This window comes from Marmota marmota, unplaced genomic scaffold (genome assembly GCF_001458135.2).
Source record: "Marmota marmota marmota unplaced genomic scaffold, marMar, whole genome shotgun sequence".
In the NCBI taxonomy this organism is placed as follows: Eukaryota; Metazoa; Chordata; class Mammalia; order Rodentia; family Sciuridae; genus Marmota; species Marmota marmota.
Genome location: NW_025999932.1, coordinates 16,385,191 through 16,400,578, shown reverse-complemented (window position 1 = coordinate 16,400,578; position 15,388 = coordinate 16,385,191). Strand labels below are relative to the sequence as shown.

At 40.7% G+C, this 15,388-nt stretch overlaps 1 protein-coding gene across 2 annotated transcripts in view; it reads left to right on the top strand.

Moving 5' to 3' along the window:
- Positions 1-1,748: 1,748 nt before the first annotated feature.
- The window catches only part of Gpc6 (glypican 6), a 1,056,803-nt gene continuing 1,043,163 nt past the window's right edge, over positions 1,749-15,388 (top strand). The window contains exon 1 of one of the 2 annotated variants that reach the window (XM_048800750.1): positions 1,749-2,580. In XM_048800750.1, coding sequence (XP_048656707.1) covers positions 2,421-2,580 — 160 coding nt within the window. In that variant the 5' untranslated portion in view covers positions 1,749-2,420. The remainder of the gene's footprint in view (positions 2,581-15,388) is intronic. The other variant, XM_048800751.1, reaches the window with a different exon arrangement.

Below are 15,388 nucleotides of genomic sequence, written 5' to 3'. Positions count from 1 at the left end.
TCAAATAGTTTAAAGCCACACATACTGTTTTTACACATTTCCCTCCACCTCAAATATATTTTAAAAAGATTTTTTTAGTTGTAGATGGACACAATATTTTTATTTTATTTACTTATTTTTTACGTGATGCTGAGGATTAAACCCAGTGCCTCACATTCAAGGCAATCGCTCTACCACTGAGCTACAACCCTAGCCCCTCAAATATCCTTTATGAGACTGACTACCTGCTATCCAATGTTAATTCACAGTAATTTACAATGAACCCCAGTGTGAGCTAATAGGGTAAGGTACGTGTGCATTCATGCTTTTCCTCTAGAGTTCACAATGACTATCACCTGTAACAGAAACAAAAGTGCAAAGGAGATCATGTTATCAGATATCACAGAAGTAATGACTTCTTTTTCTGCTCCTGTCAACCTTCATTCCTTGCTAACGAAGATTCTAGAGTATATTTTATTATTTTAATTTCAGACTTGGAGGGAAACAGGTTATAATTTTAAGATCTGCCAGTAAGCACAAATATGAACACAAAAATTGTGCTAAAACTTAAAGAGAAAAAATAAAAATTGTTTTCAGAAAGAAATCATCTGCTGAGGAGTTTTGTTTTGTTTTTAGCTATGGAGTTTGAAGAAGATAAAGTCCTCCTGTAAATAACAAGCTTGTTTTTAATGCATTCCCAAAGTTTCAATGATCCTTGATCATAAACTTGAATCTTTCCAGTGGGTTAAGAGAGAAGCAGTTTATTAGTAAAGAGAGGAAAAAGAAGTACCTAATGCATTGGAATGAAGATGAAGATGCTGGTGATGAGGAGGACAAAATAAATTTCGTGGGTAATTCTGGTCATTAAAAGCATCACCAGAAAGATATCTTTGTTTAGCTTTGTAAGTGAACTTCACAAATTAGGTATTTTGCTTCACAAATTAGTAATTTCTGCAGAGTGCTGACCTAATATACCCATGGCCTCACAGTGAACAAGTATTTTCACCCCCCCAACCCCCACCTTTGGCTTGGGTTTAATTACACCACTCTGTAGAGGCTGGTGCTCCAGATTTCAACACCTCTAGACTTCAATGTGCTTATTAGCATGAGAAAGTCAATGGAAATTAAGCAAACCAGAATCTTCACTTTTATCCCATTTCACAGAACTTCGGTGTAAAAGGGAAAGTGTACTGATTTTCCACTTGAGAATTCTGTTAACTTGGAAGAAAATGAGTTAAGTCTGGGATGTGATGGTATCTGATGAGAGGGAAGACATGGCCCCCTTTCAGTATCCTTCTGTACCTGACCCTTGTTCTCTGGTTCTCTCCTTTTTCTTTGCTTCTGTACTCTGTTTTTTTTTTTTTTTTTTTTGAAAGCAAAACACAATAAAACCAAACAGAAATTATACATCTAAATCAAGGGGGCGGTTGTGCTCTGCTACTCAGGGACTCGTCTATATATTTCTGCCCTGGCTTTGTGTTTCACTAGGACAAGAGCAACAATTGGAATTCCAATGTCCTTTATTTCCACAAAAATGCAGTTTAATAGCATAAGTTAAAGACTTAAAAAAAACTTTGTCCTTCTGGATTTCTTATTTATGCCATTGAAGGCAGCATGTCGGATCGTTATGAAGGATGTGAAATGAGTAAGAAAATAGGGACATTTCCTTTTTAAAAAATTTTTCCCTCCTACCGAGTAGAAAACGATCCACTCCAGGTTTTGCTGTCGACACTGCCTCTGAATTTCGGCTGTGCAATGTGTAGCACGTTTCTCTCTCTCTCTCTCCCCTCCATTCTCCTTCCCTCTTTCCTCTCGTGTCTGCCTCCAGGATTTCTCTCTTCCTATTTCAGAAGGACTCTCACAGGCTCCCTCAGTCTGTGTGAAGCTGAGGTTTCCTCCGGATCCCGTATATCCCCAACACATACCTCCACGCACACACAGCCCCAAGAACCCCGCGCTCACACCAACATATACACGCGCGCACACACTCGCGCTCGCCTGTCCACCTCCCTCCCGGGAGAGCCGGCGCGCGTTCCCACCTTCGCGGCGCACTCTAGCCAGCAGAGCTCGCAGCGCTCTAGGATTCTGCGGCTCGGGACTCGGATCGCAGCTCTGAACCCCCATGGTCATTTTTTAAACATTTTTTCCTTCTCCTCTTCTTCATTTTTTATTGCACCGTTTTCGATTTGAGGGGATAGCGAAGCAAGGCGGCTGCTTCCCCAGCCAGCCCTGGTTGGCTTTCCATCCTCCATCTGGCTTATAAAAGTTTGCTGAGTGCAGTCCAGAGGGCTGCGCTGCTGGTCCCCTCGGCTGGCGGAAGGGGGTGACTCTGGGCAGCGGCAAGGAGCGCGCCGCTGGCTCTGGCGGGCTTTCGGCTTGAGGGGCAAGGTGAAGAGCGCACGGGCCCTGGGGTTTACCGAGCTGGATTTGCATGTTGCACCATGCCTTCTTGGATCGGGGCTGTGATTCTTCCCCTTTCGGGGCTGCTGCTGTCCCTCCCGGCCCGGGCGGATGTGAAAGCTCGGAGCTGCGGCGAGGTCCGGCAGGCGTACGGTGCCAAGGGATTCAGCCTGGCGGACATCCCCTACCAGGAGATCGCAGGTAAGCGCGGGCGCGCGGCCGGGGCAGGCTGCAGCCTGGGCGGCTGCACGCCCTCTTCCTTTCCCCTGTTGCTGAGTTGGTGTGTTCACTTTCTGTCAGGAATCCTCCGGGCACTGCGTCTCCCCGCCGGGTGGCGGATGCTCCCGCGGCTTCTCTCGCGGGGGAAGGTGTGCGTCTCCGCTGCCTCATTGTGTGCACACGCGGGAGCACCCTCTTTCCCTCCCGCCCTCCCTCTGCTCTCGCGCCCGGCCACCTCCGTTGTTAGAGCGGGCCAGGCGGGCCGAGGAACCGGGGACACTCGGGGACGACCACGGGCCGAGAGCAGATCGCTAAGCGGGGCACCCACCCTGCGCCTTTCGCTTGGGCAAACTTGGAAGAACTGCGACCGCAGTTTGCCCAGCGCCACAGTCTGAGTGGCGCCTTCTCCACTCCCGCCTTCGCGCCGGCGGGGGCGGCGGGGAGACGCAGAGGGCTCCCCAGCCCCTCTCTCTACTCTCCGGGTGCTTCGGCGAGCTGAGCGCTCGTTGCTAGTGCTGGGGGCGGGCTAAACTTAGGGGACACCCGCCGGAGCCCAGGCCTCCGGACGGCGGCGTTTCAGGGCGGGTTGGGGGACTTCGTGGACTGCCTATTTCAGATTTGGGGCGGGCTTTCCCGTTACTGTTCCTCCGTGCTTCCCCGATTGCGGTTGGTCACTCGTGTTGGGTAGACACCCCAGCCACTCTGCGCGGCGCCGGGTCCTGAGCTCGGCCTCGCCAGCCTGCCGGCTCTCGGAAGCTTAGCCAACTTGCGCGGGTGTCTCAGCTGGGGACTGGGCTCTGGGTCTGCGGACCCCGCGTCCCCCGCATGCTCCCCCACTAGCATTCCTCGGTCGAGAGCTCAAGAGCCCCCACCCTCTTTCTGGGCGCCTGAGTGTGTAGCACTTGGTCTCCAACAACTTGCGCAGCAGGCTGGGTGCCTGTTTTCCAGCTCTTAGCTCCAACCGCCTCCCAGCCTTTCTGGGGCTCTGTGAATGAAACGTGTCGGCGAGAGATAATCCTTTGGCTGCGAGGAAGCGAACTGAGAGAGGCTAAAGGAAACCTGGAGATGCTGTGAGGGCGCGGGCTGCTCAAACCGGGTAGATGAAGTCCTTAATGACCTCAGATCGCCCAGCAAAACGCTGGATTTCCTTCAGCTGCTCTCTGCATTTTGCCAAAGAACTGGTGGATGGATGAAAAGCATTTTGCAGTTATCTTAAAAACAGCACAGTTTCATTACGTTGTAGAATTGCTGTTTTATTGTGAGCGATCTCCAAACTCTAGGAGTGAAGGGCTTTACTCACACTGAAATTAACACATTTACATAAATTTGGGCATTACCAAAAAAAAAAAAAAAAAAAGGCACGTATATCATATAGCGTGGCGCCTTGTATAGAGGGAGCCTTTTTCACTTCACAGCCAGACATTCCCTCCGACTCCAGGCGGAACCTGGGGTGAATTATAAGACTACTTTTCCATCCCTGTCACTTCGTGTCTCCCTTTTCCAGAACTCCTTAATTTGTTAATCAATGAATAGAGAGCAACTGCCCTTACAACTCCTTAAGTTTCTTAACTCTCCTCCCTCTTTGTCTATTATTTCATTCTTTTTAATTAATTGATAAGAATCAGCTTTGCTTTTACCCCCCTTCCCTAATCTCAGGGAATTCAACTTTTAAAAGGTTTCTAATATGGACGCTTTAGAAACTTTTTCTCCTCTTATCCTTTTTTTCAAATTGTATCTTTCAAACACAGATATTTCCCAACACGATTTTAGATATCTCAAAGAAGAAAATAATTAAGTATTTTAAAATTGCTTCGGTATTCGTTGGTGGATATGAGACTCTCAGGAGAGCATAGTTCATCCTCAGCACTACAGAAAATCTCCTTAAGAGCAAAGTGAAGACTTTCAATATAAATGATTTCTGTAGGCAACATTTACTTTCTTGGAGAGCATTCCCAGTGGTTTATATAAATCTTTTAGTAGTATTTTAACAGCAGAGGGCTTTTGTTGTTTATTTTTTTTCCTCCTCCCTGCTTCTTTACAATTAAGTTCTGCCTATCAGCTATGGATTCCTAAAATGTGTGCGCTCTTAGACTCACTTTCCAGGACAAAGGGCACACTGATGCTGGTGAACATAATCAAGGTCCTGATTACCAGGGTGTAAGAGGCACATTTGATAGGAAAATAATTAATTGAAAGATAATTGTGTTTTTTGTCTTTTTTTTTTTTTCAAAGTAAACTTAATGCTAAAGTAAATTAGGTTTGTTATTGCTTTTGGAATAACCAGTAAGGAAATATGATCAGTTGTTAAATGAATAATAATAATTTCACTCTGCTCTAGTTGTTGATAATATTTACACTTAATTATCTAGAATTAGTGAGAGTTTCTATGATAGTTATCCTTTCTTTAAACTCCTTTTCATCCTTTGCCTTGTTTAGACATCCAGTGGTTTGCTTGAGAATTGGCATGTGCCATTGGTGGTACCCCAGGAAACCTGCATTTAAAAACAAACTCTTTAGACTTCCCATTCATGAGAAGAACTGTTTCTGGTTGAAGATGTTTGCAGGTAGCTTGCTTAGGGAAATATCTGATCTATAATGAGGGCATTATCGATGACCTTAAGGTTTTACTTAGAACTTGCAGTTGTAAATAATATTGCTTTCTATTCTAGGATAGAGAAGAATTCTTCAGACCATCAGATGAGGGACTGTGATAGATAATATATGAAGTTCTCCTCTCCAAGAGTGCTTGGGAAGGGGCAGTTTACATCATCAATCTTCACTCAGCCCTGATTTTAAACTGTCACAGGCAGATCAGATCGACTCTATCCATCCTTGTTTGAAGACCTCCAAAGAAGAGTGGACTCCTGAGCCCTCTCAGCTCTCCATTCTCATACTTCAGAATTCTTGTGGTGTGGAAATATTTTCACACATCTAGCCAAAAGCCTTCATGGTGTTTAATGTTCATTTATTTTCTCATGTTCTATCTTCCGGGAGGATAGTGAGCAGTAGATCCTCAGTGTGACAGATTCCAGTCTTTCCTCAAGCATCCAGTAATCCTGTGTTATCCCATTTTCCAGTCCAACTCATCTTGGTGGCTCTAAACTACTCAAGGAACTCCACAACTGACAGCAGAGCCTGTTGTTTTACTCTGCCACTGTCTTAATCCCCAAGCCTTGTTGGGGTCCTCAGTTATCATACTCTGTAATTAACAGTGACTTATGTGATCATGTTTCCATGGCATGTAGCTTCATATAAATCTCTCATTGAGAAACTGTGCCCATCACCTTTGTAGAGGCATCACCTTAAAAGCATTACCTTAATGAATATTTCTAATGATTTAGTATATGCTAACATTAGCCCTATTTTATGGATGAAAAGATGGAGCAGAAAAGACTTAACTAATTAACTTGGCAAGGATGACCAGGCTAGACGGAAAGCTGAGGCAGGTTGGTGCCAGAGTCTAGAAACCTAGCATGGCCCAGAGCCTTAAAGTATTAAGCTTCCAGCATTTGTTGAATAAATGCATTAAGAATGTATTCTAACTCCACCTCATACATATATAGCTTCTTTTATTAATCACCCTATGCATCCTTGTAATACCTATAATATCTCAGAGTCACTTTGAATTTGTTTTTATCTTCTCAAGAATTGGCCACATCCCCACCACTAAAATATATTTGTGCATTTTCCTAATCATTTTTTTAAAAAATATTTTTGTAGACACAATACCTTTATTTATTTTATCCTAATCATTTTATTGTATTGATATGGCTATGTAAAACATAGAAACTAAAGTGCATGTGTTGGTTTGTTGTGGACCTACTGTAATATCAGTCTAACAAAACTTATGATAAGAAGTTATCAATGGGGGTAAGAAGAGGAGGGCAGTTTATCTCTACAGATTAAGACAAAAATTATAATAATCTCTATTTTCAACATGTACTTTGCCCTGCTTTCTGTCTCAGGCATTTTGAGAGTTGGGTTGCAGCTAGATGTTAAGATATCATTAAACTGTTCTCACATCTCTTTGATGTCAGTTTATCAGCTGTTTATCTCAAGGTCTACAGTAAAAAAAAAAAAAAGGAAAAAAAGACATTCTTTTATTCTCTGCTGATGTACTAACATTTTTTTTTTTTAGTCCTTTATTGGCTTCAAAGATACACACACACACACACACACACACACACACCCTACACATCACACATGCCTGACCTTTGTCAGATAGGCCTTGCCTTTCTTTGGAAACACATCCTGTCCTCAGCTCCCCCAGAAAACCAACTTATTTAAAACATTTGCCATTAACACATTTTTTATTTGCATGTAGATACTAGATTAACATAAATGGGAAAACTATTCCTCTTTTATTGCCATATTAAATGTCCTACTTTGGGATAAATTATTTAAGTTCCATTTATCTGCCTGCTTCAAAGAATCCGAGGTCTTTGCCCTCTGTTTAGTTAGCTGATGTCTTTAAAGTCCTTTGGATGAACAGTGTGATTTATAAATGAATTAGCTGAACTTCAAATGTTTTTCTTTTTCTTTTTTTTATGATTTGGCAGGTCACTAGATTTCTAAAAGAATTACATTAATTCCAGGTATCAAAGCAATCTAAAATCCCGGCTATTAGGAGTGCTACTTGTTAAACTCTTGATTTGGGAATTAATTTTAGAGTGATCCTTGCAAACAGAGTTATCTTAGCTGATTTAATTAGAGGATAATATGTCATCATTGGGAACAAGAGTTCCTTTAAGTTGACTGATATGCTTTTTTTTTTTTTTTACATAAAACTCATCTTTTAATTGCATTGCATCTTATTAGCTTGTGAGTAGAAATGTAGGCCACTCTCAAAATTAATTTAAAATTTACAGCATTATATATTGTGGCTAAAGATTATGTCATTATGTAAGAAAGTGACTAGTGTTCCTTTAAAATTATGAACACTTATAGACAATTATCAGGTACTTTTATGCTAAAATGACCTACCTGCATTCACTAGAGTTCTATAGATATGAGTTTGGGGTACAGATTACAGTAAAATAGTTGTTTACAAAGTGATTTTAACTACTTAATTTTAGCTTTTATTCAAATATACTACAGTATGATTATAAGAATGTCCCCAGCCCTTATTCTCATCTCTCAAAATATTTCTAGCAAGGCCAATAAGGTGAATCAGAGTTGTCTTGTCAATATAAATAGCTGTTTAATATTTTTAAAAAGTTGGTGTTTATATCCCTAAATACTGCTTGGCTAAATTCTTTAGCCATACGTAACTCGGCTTAGTTGAGTTTCATAGATTTCCCCAGTATTATTCAGTTTACAGTAATTTACATGATATGTAAATTACTGTAAACTGAATGTTTGAAAGTGTTATGGAGTCCCTGGGACAGCATATATGTAAGTAAAGGCTTTCATAATGATACATCTTAGGGAAAGATTTCTAAGTTTTAAATATTTTGTATGCAAATATGAAGTTTTTAGTGACTTGGGATGAAAAGTATTTTCTAAACTAGTGCAGTAGTAAGAAAGAAAAATAGAAATTTGATTTCTCATTTATTCATTTTCTAGATTGTTGATTATTTTAGTAACCCATTCTTCCCTTGTGTTTTCTTCCCTTCCTTCCGGCAATTTTTAAGTTCATGTAATAAATATTTATTGTACACTTACAATGTTAAGTCACTGTGCCACCCGCTTGGTCTAGAGTCCCAGGGAATTTTGATCCTAGCAGGGAGGCAGAAATTCAGGGCACCATTCAAAATGAGTTAACTACAGCTGGGGTGAGTACACAGCATAAAGGTACCTGGCACTGCAGGGACATTTTACAGGAAACTTTGATCTAGGCAGAGGGTTTTAGAAATGTTTCCTTGGAGAAAAGCTCTGGGATCTTGACCATGAGAAACCATCAGTAAGGCAAGGGGACACTGGAAGGTACACATATGTCCTGCAAGCTGAGTACATGGGACACATGAGAAGAGTTCCAAACTCTGAGTAAGGAGTTGTATAAGTGTGAGTTTGGGGTACAGATTACAGTCATTACAGACGTTGCGATGCTATGTAGAAGTTCCAGTTCTGGGAGCTGGGGAGAGGCCAGGTAGTGACCTACGTGACGGACTCAAGGATGCCCCAGCATATCAGCCCCGTGTTTACTTTTTCACAGTAGGTCTGGACTTTTAACTCAAAAGCACACCAGTTTAAAACTCAAGTTCTACCCAAGCAGTTGCTTTAAATATAGTACAAAGAAGCAGAGTTTTAACCATTGAGAGTCTGCATGCTTCTGTGTCCTGCTGAACTGCCCCTGTCCTGCTCCCTGGGTATAAGACAATCCCTGGGACAATAACTGGAAGCTACTGCTGCCCTTTGTAGCTCTCTGCCCCAGGGACTCCCCGGCATGTTGTAAAGTGACATTGCCTAGGTACATAATGCCCTTTCTCTCTTTGCCTACTCCCCTGGGAGTTCCTCTGCCCTTTGGGCATTGACCCCTCTGTTGGCTCTGGATGGTCTGTCCTTGCAACAGACCTTCCCTTACTTGCAACCCAAGTGCCTCTCAATGAAACACACTGTGTGTTGCCACCTGGAGGTCATGACTTTTTCCTGGATTAGTTGTGCAATGCCTTGGACTCGGATGACTTTTGCCTTTGGCGTGAGAGCAAAAAAGCTGTCCAAGAAATGTTGTGGTCAGTGTTAGTTTGGTTGTTCCAGAAAGAAAGAACTGGAGGGGAGTAATATAGAAGAAGAGGCTTGAATAAGCATGTTGACTGTGGGAATGGAAAGAAGGATCAAGAAATAGTAGGCACAGTGAATACCATCAATGGGCCATTAATCAATTAGATATTATTTAGCATCTACTATTTGATTGAAAATTTATAGGTTTTGTGCCTATATAAGAGAAGTGAGACGAAATTAAGAAAAAAGTGTCCAGAAAACATTAATTGAATTACCAAGGTAATCTAAATACTTTGGCATACACTAAGTCAGCAGAGGATTTTTAAGACTATCAGTGTGGCCCAGAGAGATTTCTCAAATAGGGTCAAATGAAATATTAACTGTCAGGAAATATGGAATTATCAAAGCACATATAATCACCTATGCCCATTATGAAGTGTAAGTCATGGTTCTTTGTGCTGTGGTAGTGTTAAAAAAAAAAAAGACTTTAAAGTTTCAACAAGGTGGAGAATTAACTACATTGCATCATCAGTCCCTAAGATTTAAACTATGCTGTGTCAATGGCTTAAGTACCAGATATCAATATGTAACTGTATCAAAGAATAAACTGAATCAAAGAATAAAGCAATTTCTTTGATCTTACTAAAAGGTGGTGGCAAAATTTAATTGGGGCCTTGAGGCTGGGTAGCATTTGGCAAAAGACCATGAAAGAAGGTGGCGTTTAGGGACGAGTTCATATATATAAGCAAACAGGGTGTGAACAGCAAAGAAAGAGATTTATTAAAAACTTGTGAAAAATAATACTGAGCATTTCGGGTAGGGTTGGATTTTTGGAGGACCTTGGAAACCCCAGGCTTTGTAGGATGGGACTGAGGTCATCCTTCTCTGTTACTGGCAGTGAAGTGACATGATGAGAGTATTGTTTTAGACTGGGCAAGCTCTACAAACAGGATGGATTAGAGAGGAGATCATTAGAACCCCAGGGGGAGCAAAGGAGAACAGTAAGGAGGCCTTTTCAGATACTTAAGCACGAAAAGCTGAGGGCCCTGAGGAGGGTCAGAGGAGAGAAGAGGTCAAATAAGGTCATGCAAGAAGAGGAATCAAAGACAATTTAAATTTTAGTTAATTTTAAAAACTTAAAAACCTGATGACGCTATGTAGAAGTTCCAGTAAAAGCATTTAAAAAGGAAAAACTGTTGAAACTCTTTCCTGAAATAACCTGGGTAAGTTAAAATACTTTTGGCTGTAGGTCACAGAGAATCCTGACTCCAAAGGCTTACACAGCCAGGGAAGGTCCTGAGTTCACACAGCAGGAGTCCCCACACAGGGCACTTCTAAAAGTGAGATGGTAGTAATTTTATAGTGTCCTCAGGGTGCCAGGTTCTCTACACCTTTCATCTCTTCTACCATATCACCTCCATATGGACTCAAGGTGGCTGCTGGAGCACCAGGAGTTAACCAAAGCCACCAAAAGGGACTACTTGTCCCTACAGGTCTCTTGGGGGAGACTATCCTCAGAAGTCCCCAGCTGATGCACACTTCAGTCCAGAATTGCTTCCTATGCCCATGCTTTAAGGGAACCCAAAGGGACCATGGACCTTGAGCTGGACTTGTCACCAGTGTGCCCTCCCAGGGAGATGATGGCCACTGCATTGCCTGCTTAATCTCCATAATCTTAATAATAATCCCAAGGAATTGAGCTGTGATGGAGAAATTTGAGAGAAACTATCCAGACTGTCTGAATTAATTAGGTATTTGGCTTTGTTTCTTTAATCTGGTATTTCTCAAACCCTGGGCAGTGGGGAACTGATAAATGTTTAACATTTGGCCTGGGGAGATCTGGGGGGCCCTGATTTGTAGCATCTGCCAATTTCTGTTACAGAAACATTACCATCATGACCAATTTCAAGCTGCCAAGAATTAATAACCAGTTCACAAAATTTCTTCAAATTTAATAATCAGTTCTTGCTAGTTGGAAAAAGCCTGGGTCATTGCAGGGAGTACATTTAAAATCATGCGGGACATTAAAACAAAACCAAAACCAAAAACCCTATACCTGAGCTCCATCTTTAGAGATTCCCTTATTTTAATTGGTTTGGGAAGAGAGGCCTGAATTTCTCTCCATCCTTTCCTTCTTCCTTCTTTCTTTTTTATTTTCTGATGTAATTCTGATGTGATTATGTGATTGAGATCCAGTGATCTGGAGCAGGGATACTTCATAAACTTTGCACATCAAAATCACTGAAGGAGGGCTGGCTAAATACAAATGGCTAGGGTTCACCTCTTCTAGTTTCTGGTTCAGTAGTTTTGGGCTGGTTTCAAGAATTTGCATTTCTAGAAAGTTTTCTCTGGTGATGCTAATGCTGTTGAATCTTTGGGGGCTACACTTTGAATTCCATTCAAAGTGGGTTTGTTTATTTATGCTTGCAGTGCTAGGGATTGAATCCAGGGCTTCCTGCATGTTAGGCAAGTGCTCAGCCACTGAGCTACATCCTGATCCCTTTACATTTTATTTTGAGACAGGTTCTCTTAAATTGTCCAGGCTGGCCTTGAACTTGAGATCCTCATAACTCAGCTTAACAAGTATCTGGGATTACAGGTGTGCACCACCATGTGTGGCTCAAAGTGCTTTCAAATACAGGTTTCCTACCTTGATCTTAGATAAGAATCCCAAGAAAGTAGGTTATTTCTACACCCAGAAAATAGGTTAATATTCCACATGGTACCACAAATCTTCCCAGATTTCTTTAAAAAATTTACCTTGGCCACTAGAGGGACCAAGGAAAAGAGCCATATTATCTGTACCTGGAACTGCAGGGGTACCCCATGCCCTGATGATTAGAAGGGAATCTCCACATTGCTCTAAAGGGGAGATTGGCAGTATTATTTAAAGTTGTACTTTAGGATTCCCACTCTTTCACTATAAGATCCCTGTTTGATAATTTGGCATGCATTCTGTGGGTATATATGACTTTTTTTTTTCTATTATGTATTCCCTATGTAGAAGATTTTGGGTAAAGAGGAATCCCATCCCTTCATGTTCTCTTTGAATTGTTTTCTCTGCCTTAGGCTCTTGAGTGCAGATCTAGCCATTTTTTACTGACCTCTAGGTTCTTATGGAAGGAGACTACATTTAAGAGCTGGTCACTTTTCATTTTATGTACATTTAATTAAAGTTACAGCATAATTTATTCTGGGCATGCAAACTTGGGTTCTGTAGGCTTTATCACTTGTCTGTTCCTTATTAAGGTTCTTAAATTCCTTAAGAAATTAATGTTTTCCTCTATGTGCCCCAGGACAGTCAAGAGAGACTAGCAGGGGCCGGTGCTCCTTAGCTGAATTTCAAGGAACTAGAGATATTTCCTCTTTAAGGCTGCAGTGGTTGAGGCAACTTTCTTTACAAAGAAAGCACTCTGAAATATTCTAAAAAAATGATGAATAATTTTCACTTATTATTTTATTAATGGGTCAGAATAAGTCAAAAGTCAATAGCACCAGTGAATGAACTTGAAAAAAGCCAGCCCAGAGAATAGATATTTTTAAATGATAGCCTAAACAAAAAAAAAAAAAGAGAGAAAAAGAAAATATTGTCCTTTAGCTCTTTGCTTTCCCCATTATTTTAAAAATAAACCCCAATGATTGGGAGTTTTTAAAACCTCAAAAACTGTAAAATTTAATACAGCCAATATTTTTTTTATCCCAAAAGGCTTAACCAAAGGTTTCTTTAAATATAGTGTAGTAATTTATCATATAAAAAACTAGCCGTGGGAACTAACTTGTAAAACTAACCATCCTCATATCTTTGCAATTCTATGTCTGTAAGAGTCCTATTATTTTAAAGAGATATTCATGCGAATGAACTGATTTTAGAAGTCAGAGTTTTTTTTAAGACCTTTTATGGATAAGCTGTTGTAAAAAAAAAAACCACCAATACACAAATCAAGATTTAATTATGGACTTCTGTTTTTCTGTTGGTCTAACCAATTTTTTTCTGAAGCATTTAGGAGCTCTACATGGAAAATAGGAATTTGTAATTCTAAAAGTGCTAGCACTGGAAATGCAGGATTCCTGGCACTCCTACTCTGATCTGTTAGGACTTCTCCAGCCATAAATTTGTATTGAACTTGGGAAACATAGTTCACTGTTAGGTTTACATTATCAAGTGCTAATGTGTGAAAGACTTTTATTGTGCTTTTACTACTCACATGATTATGTGGTATCCTACTCAGTATTCTTTCAGAGACTTGGGGGTATTAGAATCATGAGGTCAAGTACTATGTTAAACTCTCAGGCCAACCTTTTTATATGACTGCAATAAAGAATATATTCATTTCACTTACATTACCACATGGCTGTTCTAAAAGGTCAGTTTCAATTGAATATAAAATACTTTGCAAAATGGCAAATCTTATGTCATCAACAAACAAACCTGCTGTATTTCCTTTCCAGTTTCCATCTTCCCCTCTTTGAACAGTAACTGAAAAATTTCTTAGAATCACTTAGAGATCTTCATCATATAGTAGACCTAAAAATTGTACAAACTTACAGTTTTCTGTTTTAGTAAAAAAATATGTAGGGGCTGGGTTTGTGGCTCAGTGGTAGAGCGCTCGCCTAGCACATGCAAGGTCCTGGGTTCAATCCTCAGCACCACATAAAAATAAATAAATAAAATAAAGGTATTGGGTCCAACTACAACTAAAAAATAAATATTAAAAAAAGTACTATACAGAGTAATCGCATTTAAATTTCAGCTAAGTAAACAAGTTAGGTACATTAGGTATTCACAGCACAAAAAATGAAATTATACTTTTTCCATTTTGGTTTTCACAACATACTTAATAAACGAACTTTGAATGAGTTGCTCAGCCTGGGTTATTAATGTGAAGATAAATTATGTTATAGGAAGTTACCTGCATAAACATAAGCTGATTTCTGTGATTTGATTGGCAATTTATTCTTACCCACAACATGCTTAGCAGACTATGCAAAGGTTTTCAGTTTAAGGAAAGGTTGACTATATATAGAAATATTGGTGAGAATGATCTTAATTGTCTGTGGTAACCAAGGTTGCATTTTGTAATTGGAGTAGCCATTTCCTGGAGCTGAAAAACCTGTAACACACTTTAAAACTAATTTCAAACTTTCTAACCATTAGTATATGAAGCATACTTCTTGACAAAAACCATTGCTATCCCCCTGAAATATTTATTTTCACAAGTAAGACTTTATATTTGAAACAAAGTTTTTAAATGTTCTATATTTTAAAAGGCCTAGAAACAGTATAATTTGGGGGAAAAAAAAGAGCCTCTCTCACAATTAACATAATCAGGAAATAGAGAGAGATGCAACACCAATAAGCCAGAGCAGGCTCTTCCCAGCTCCACAGTTCTGAGAGCTGTCTTCACTCAGGATGACAGTTCTGATTTGAACCTAATTAAGCATTAGGGAGAACCAGCCTCCGAAGAGATAAGCCTGAAGGTTCCTGCAAGTTCAGAGCTGCAGGTTGCCTCCTGAGCACTACTGGGGAGCTGCTGTCTGGGGCTTCTGGAAGGTGCCAGGGTTGCCCAGAAGGAGGCTCTGCTGTACAGCGCCAGTCTGTAGGTGCACCACCTTAAGCCACATTTCAGCCTGGTTGCTGTGGAATTGATTTTCACGGCTCATGACAGAAGCTGTTTTCAGCCCATGAAAAGGAAGTGGCTGGGGCTGGTACTCCTAACACAAACAGCAAATTGCTCCATGGCTTTCATAGCATTCGAGGTCTGTTACCTTAAGGTTCTAATGGCCTTTTAACAGTGTTTCCAGCTGAGCAGCAGATGTAAAGGATCCTGAACGTTGAAAGCACTGTTCTTTTTTTCCTCTTCCCTGGAAGAATCTTTTTTTTTTTTCAACAGACATTGTACTAACATCATATCCTAGCATCTATTCAGTGGCATGTTAGATTTAAAAAACGGAAACAAATCCCAGATAAATAGAAAGTACTCTCAGTGCCATAAATCCACCACCTTATTGGGCTCTCTGTCCTGGATTACTGCCCACCAGGAACTGAGGTCACTGAGGATGTGCCTTCACCAGTAATAGTGGTCCCCTGGGGCAATTCCACATCAGGGATCAAATAATTAATGGGATTCCT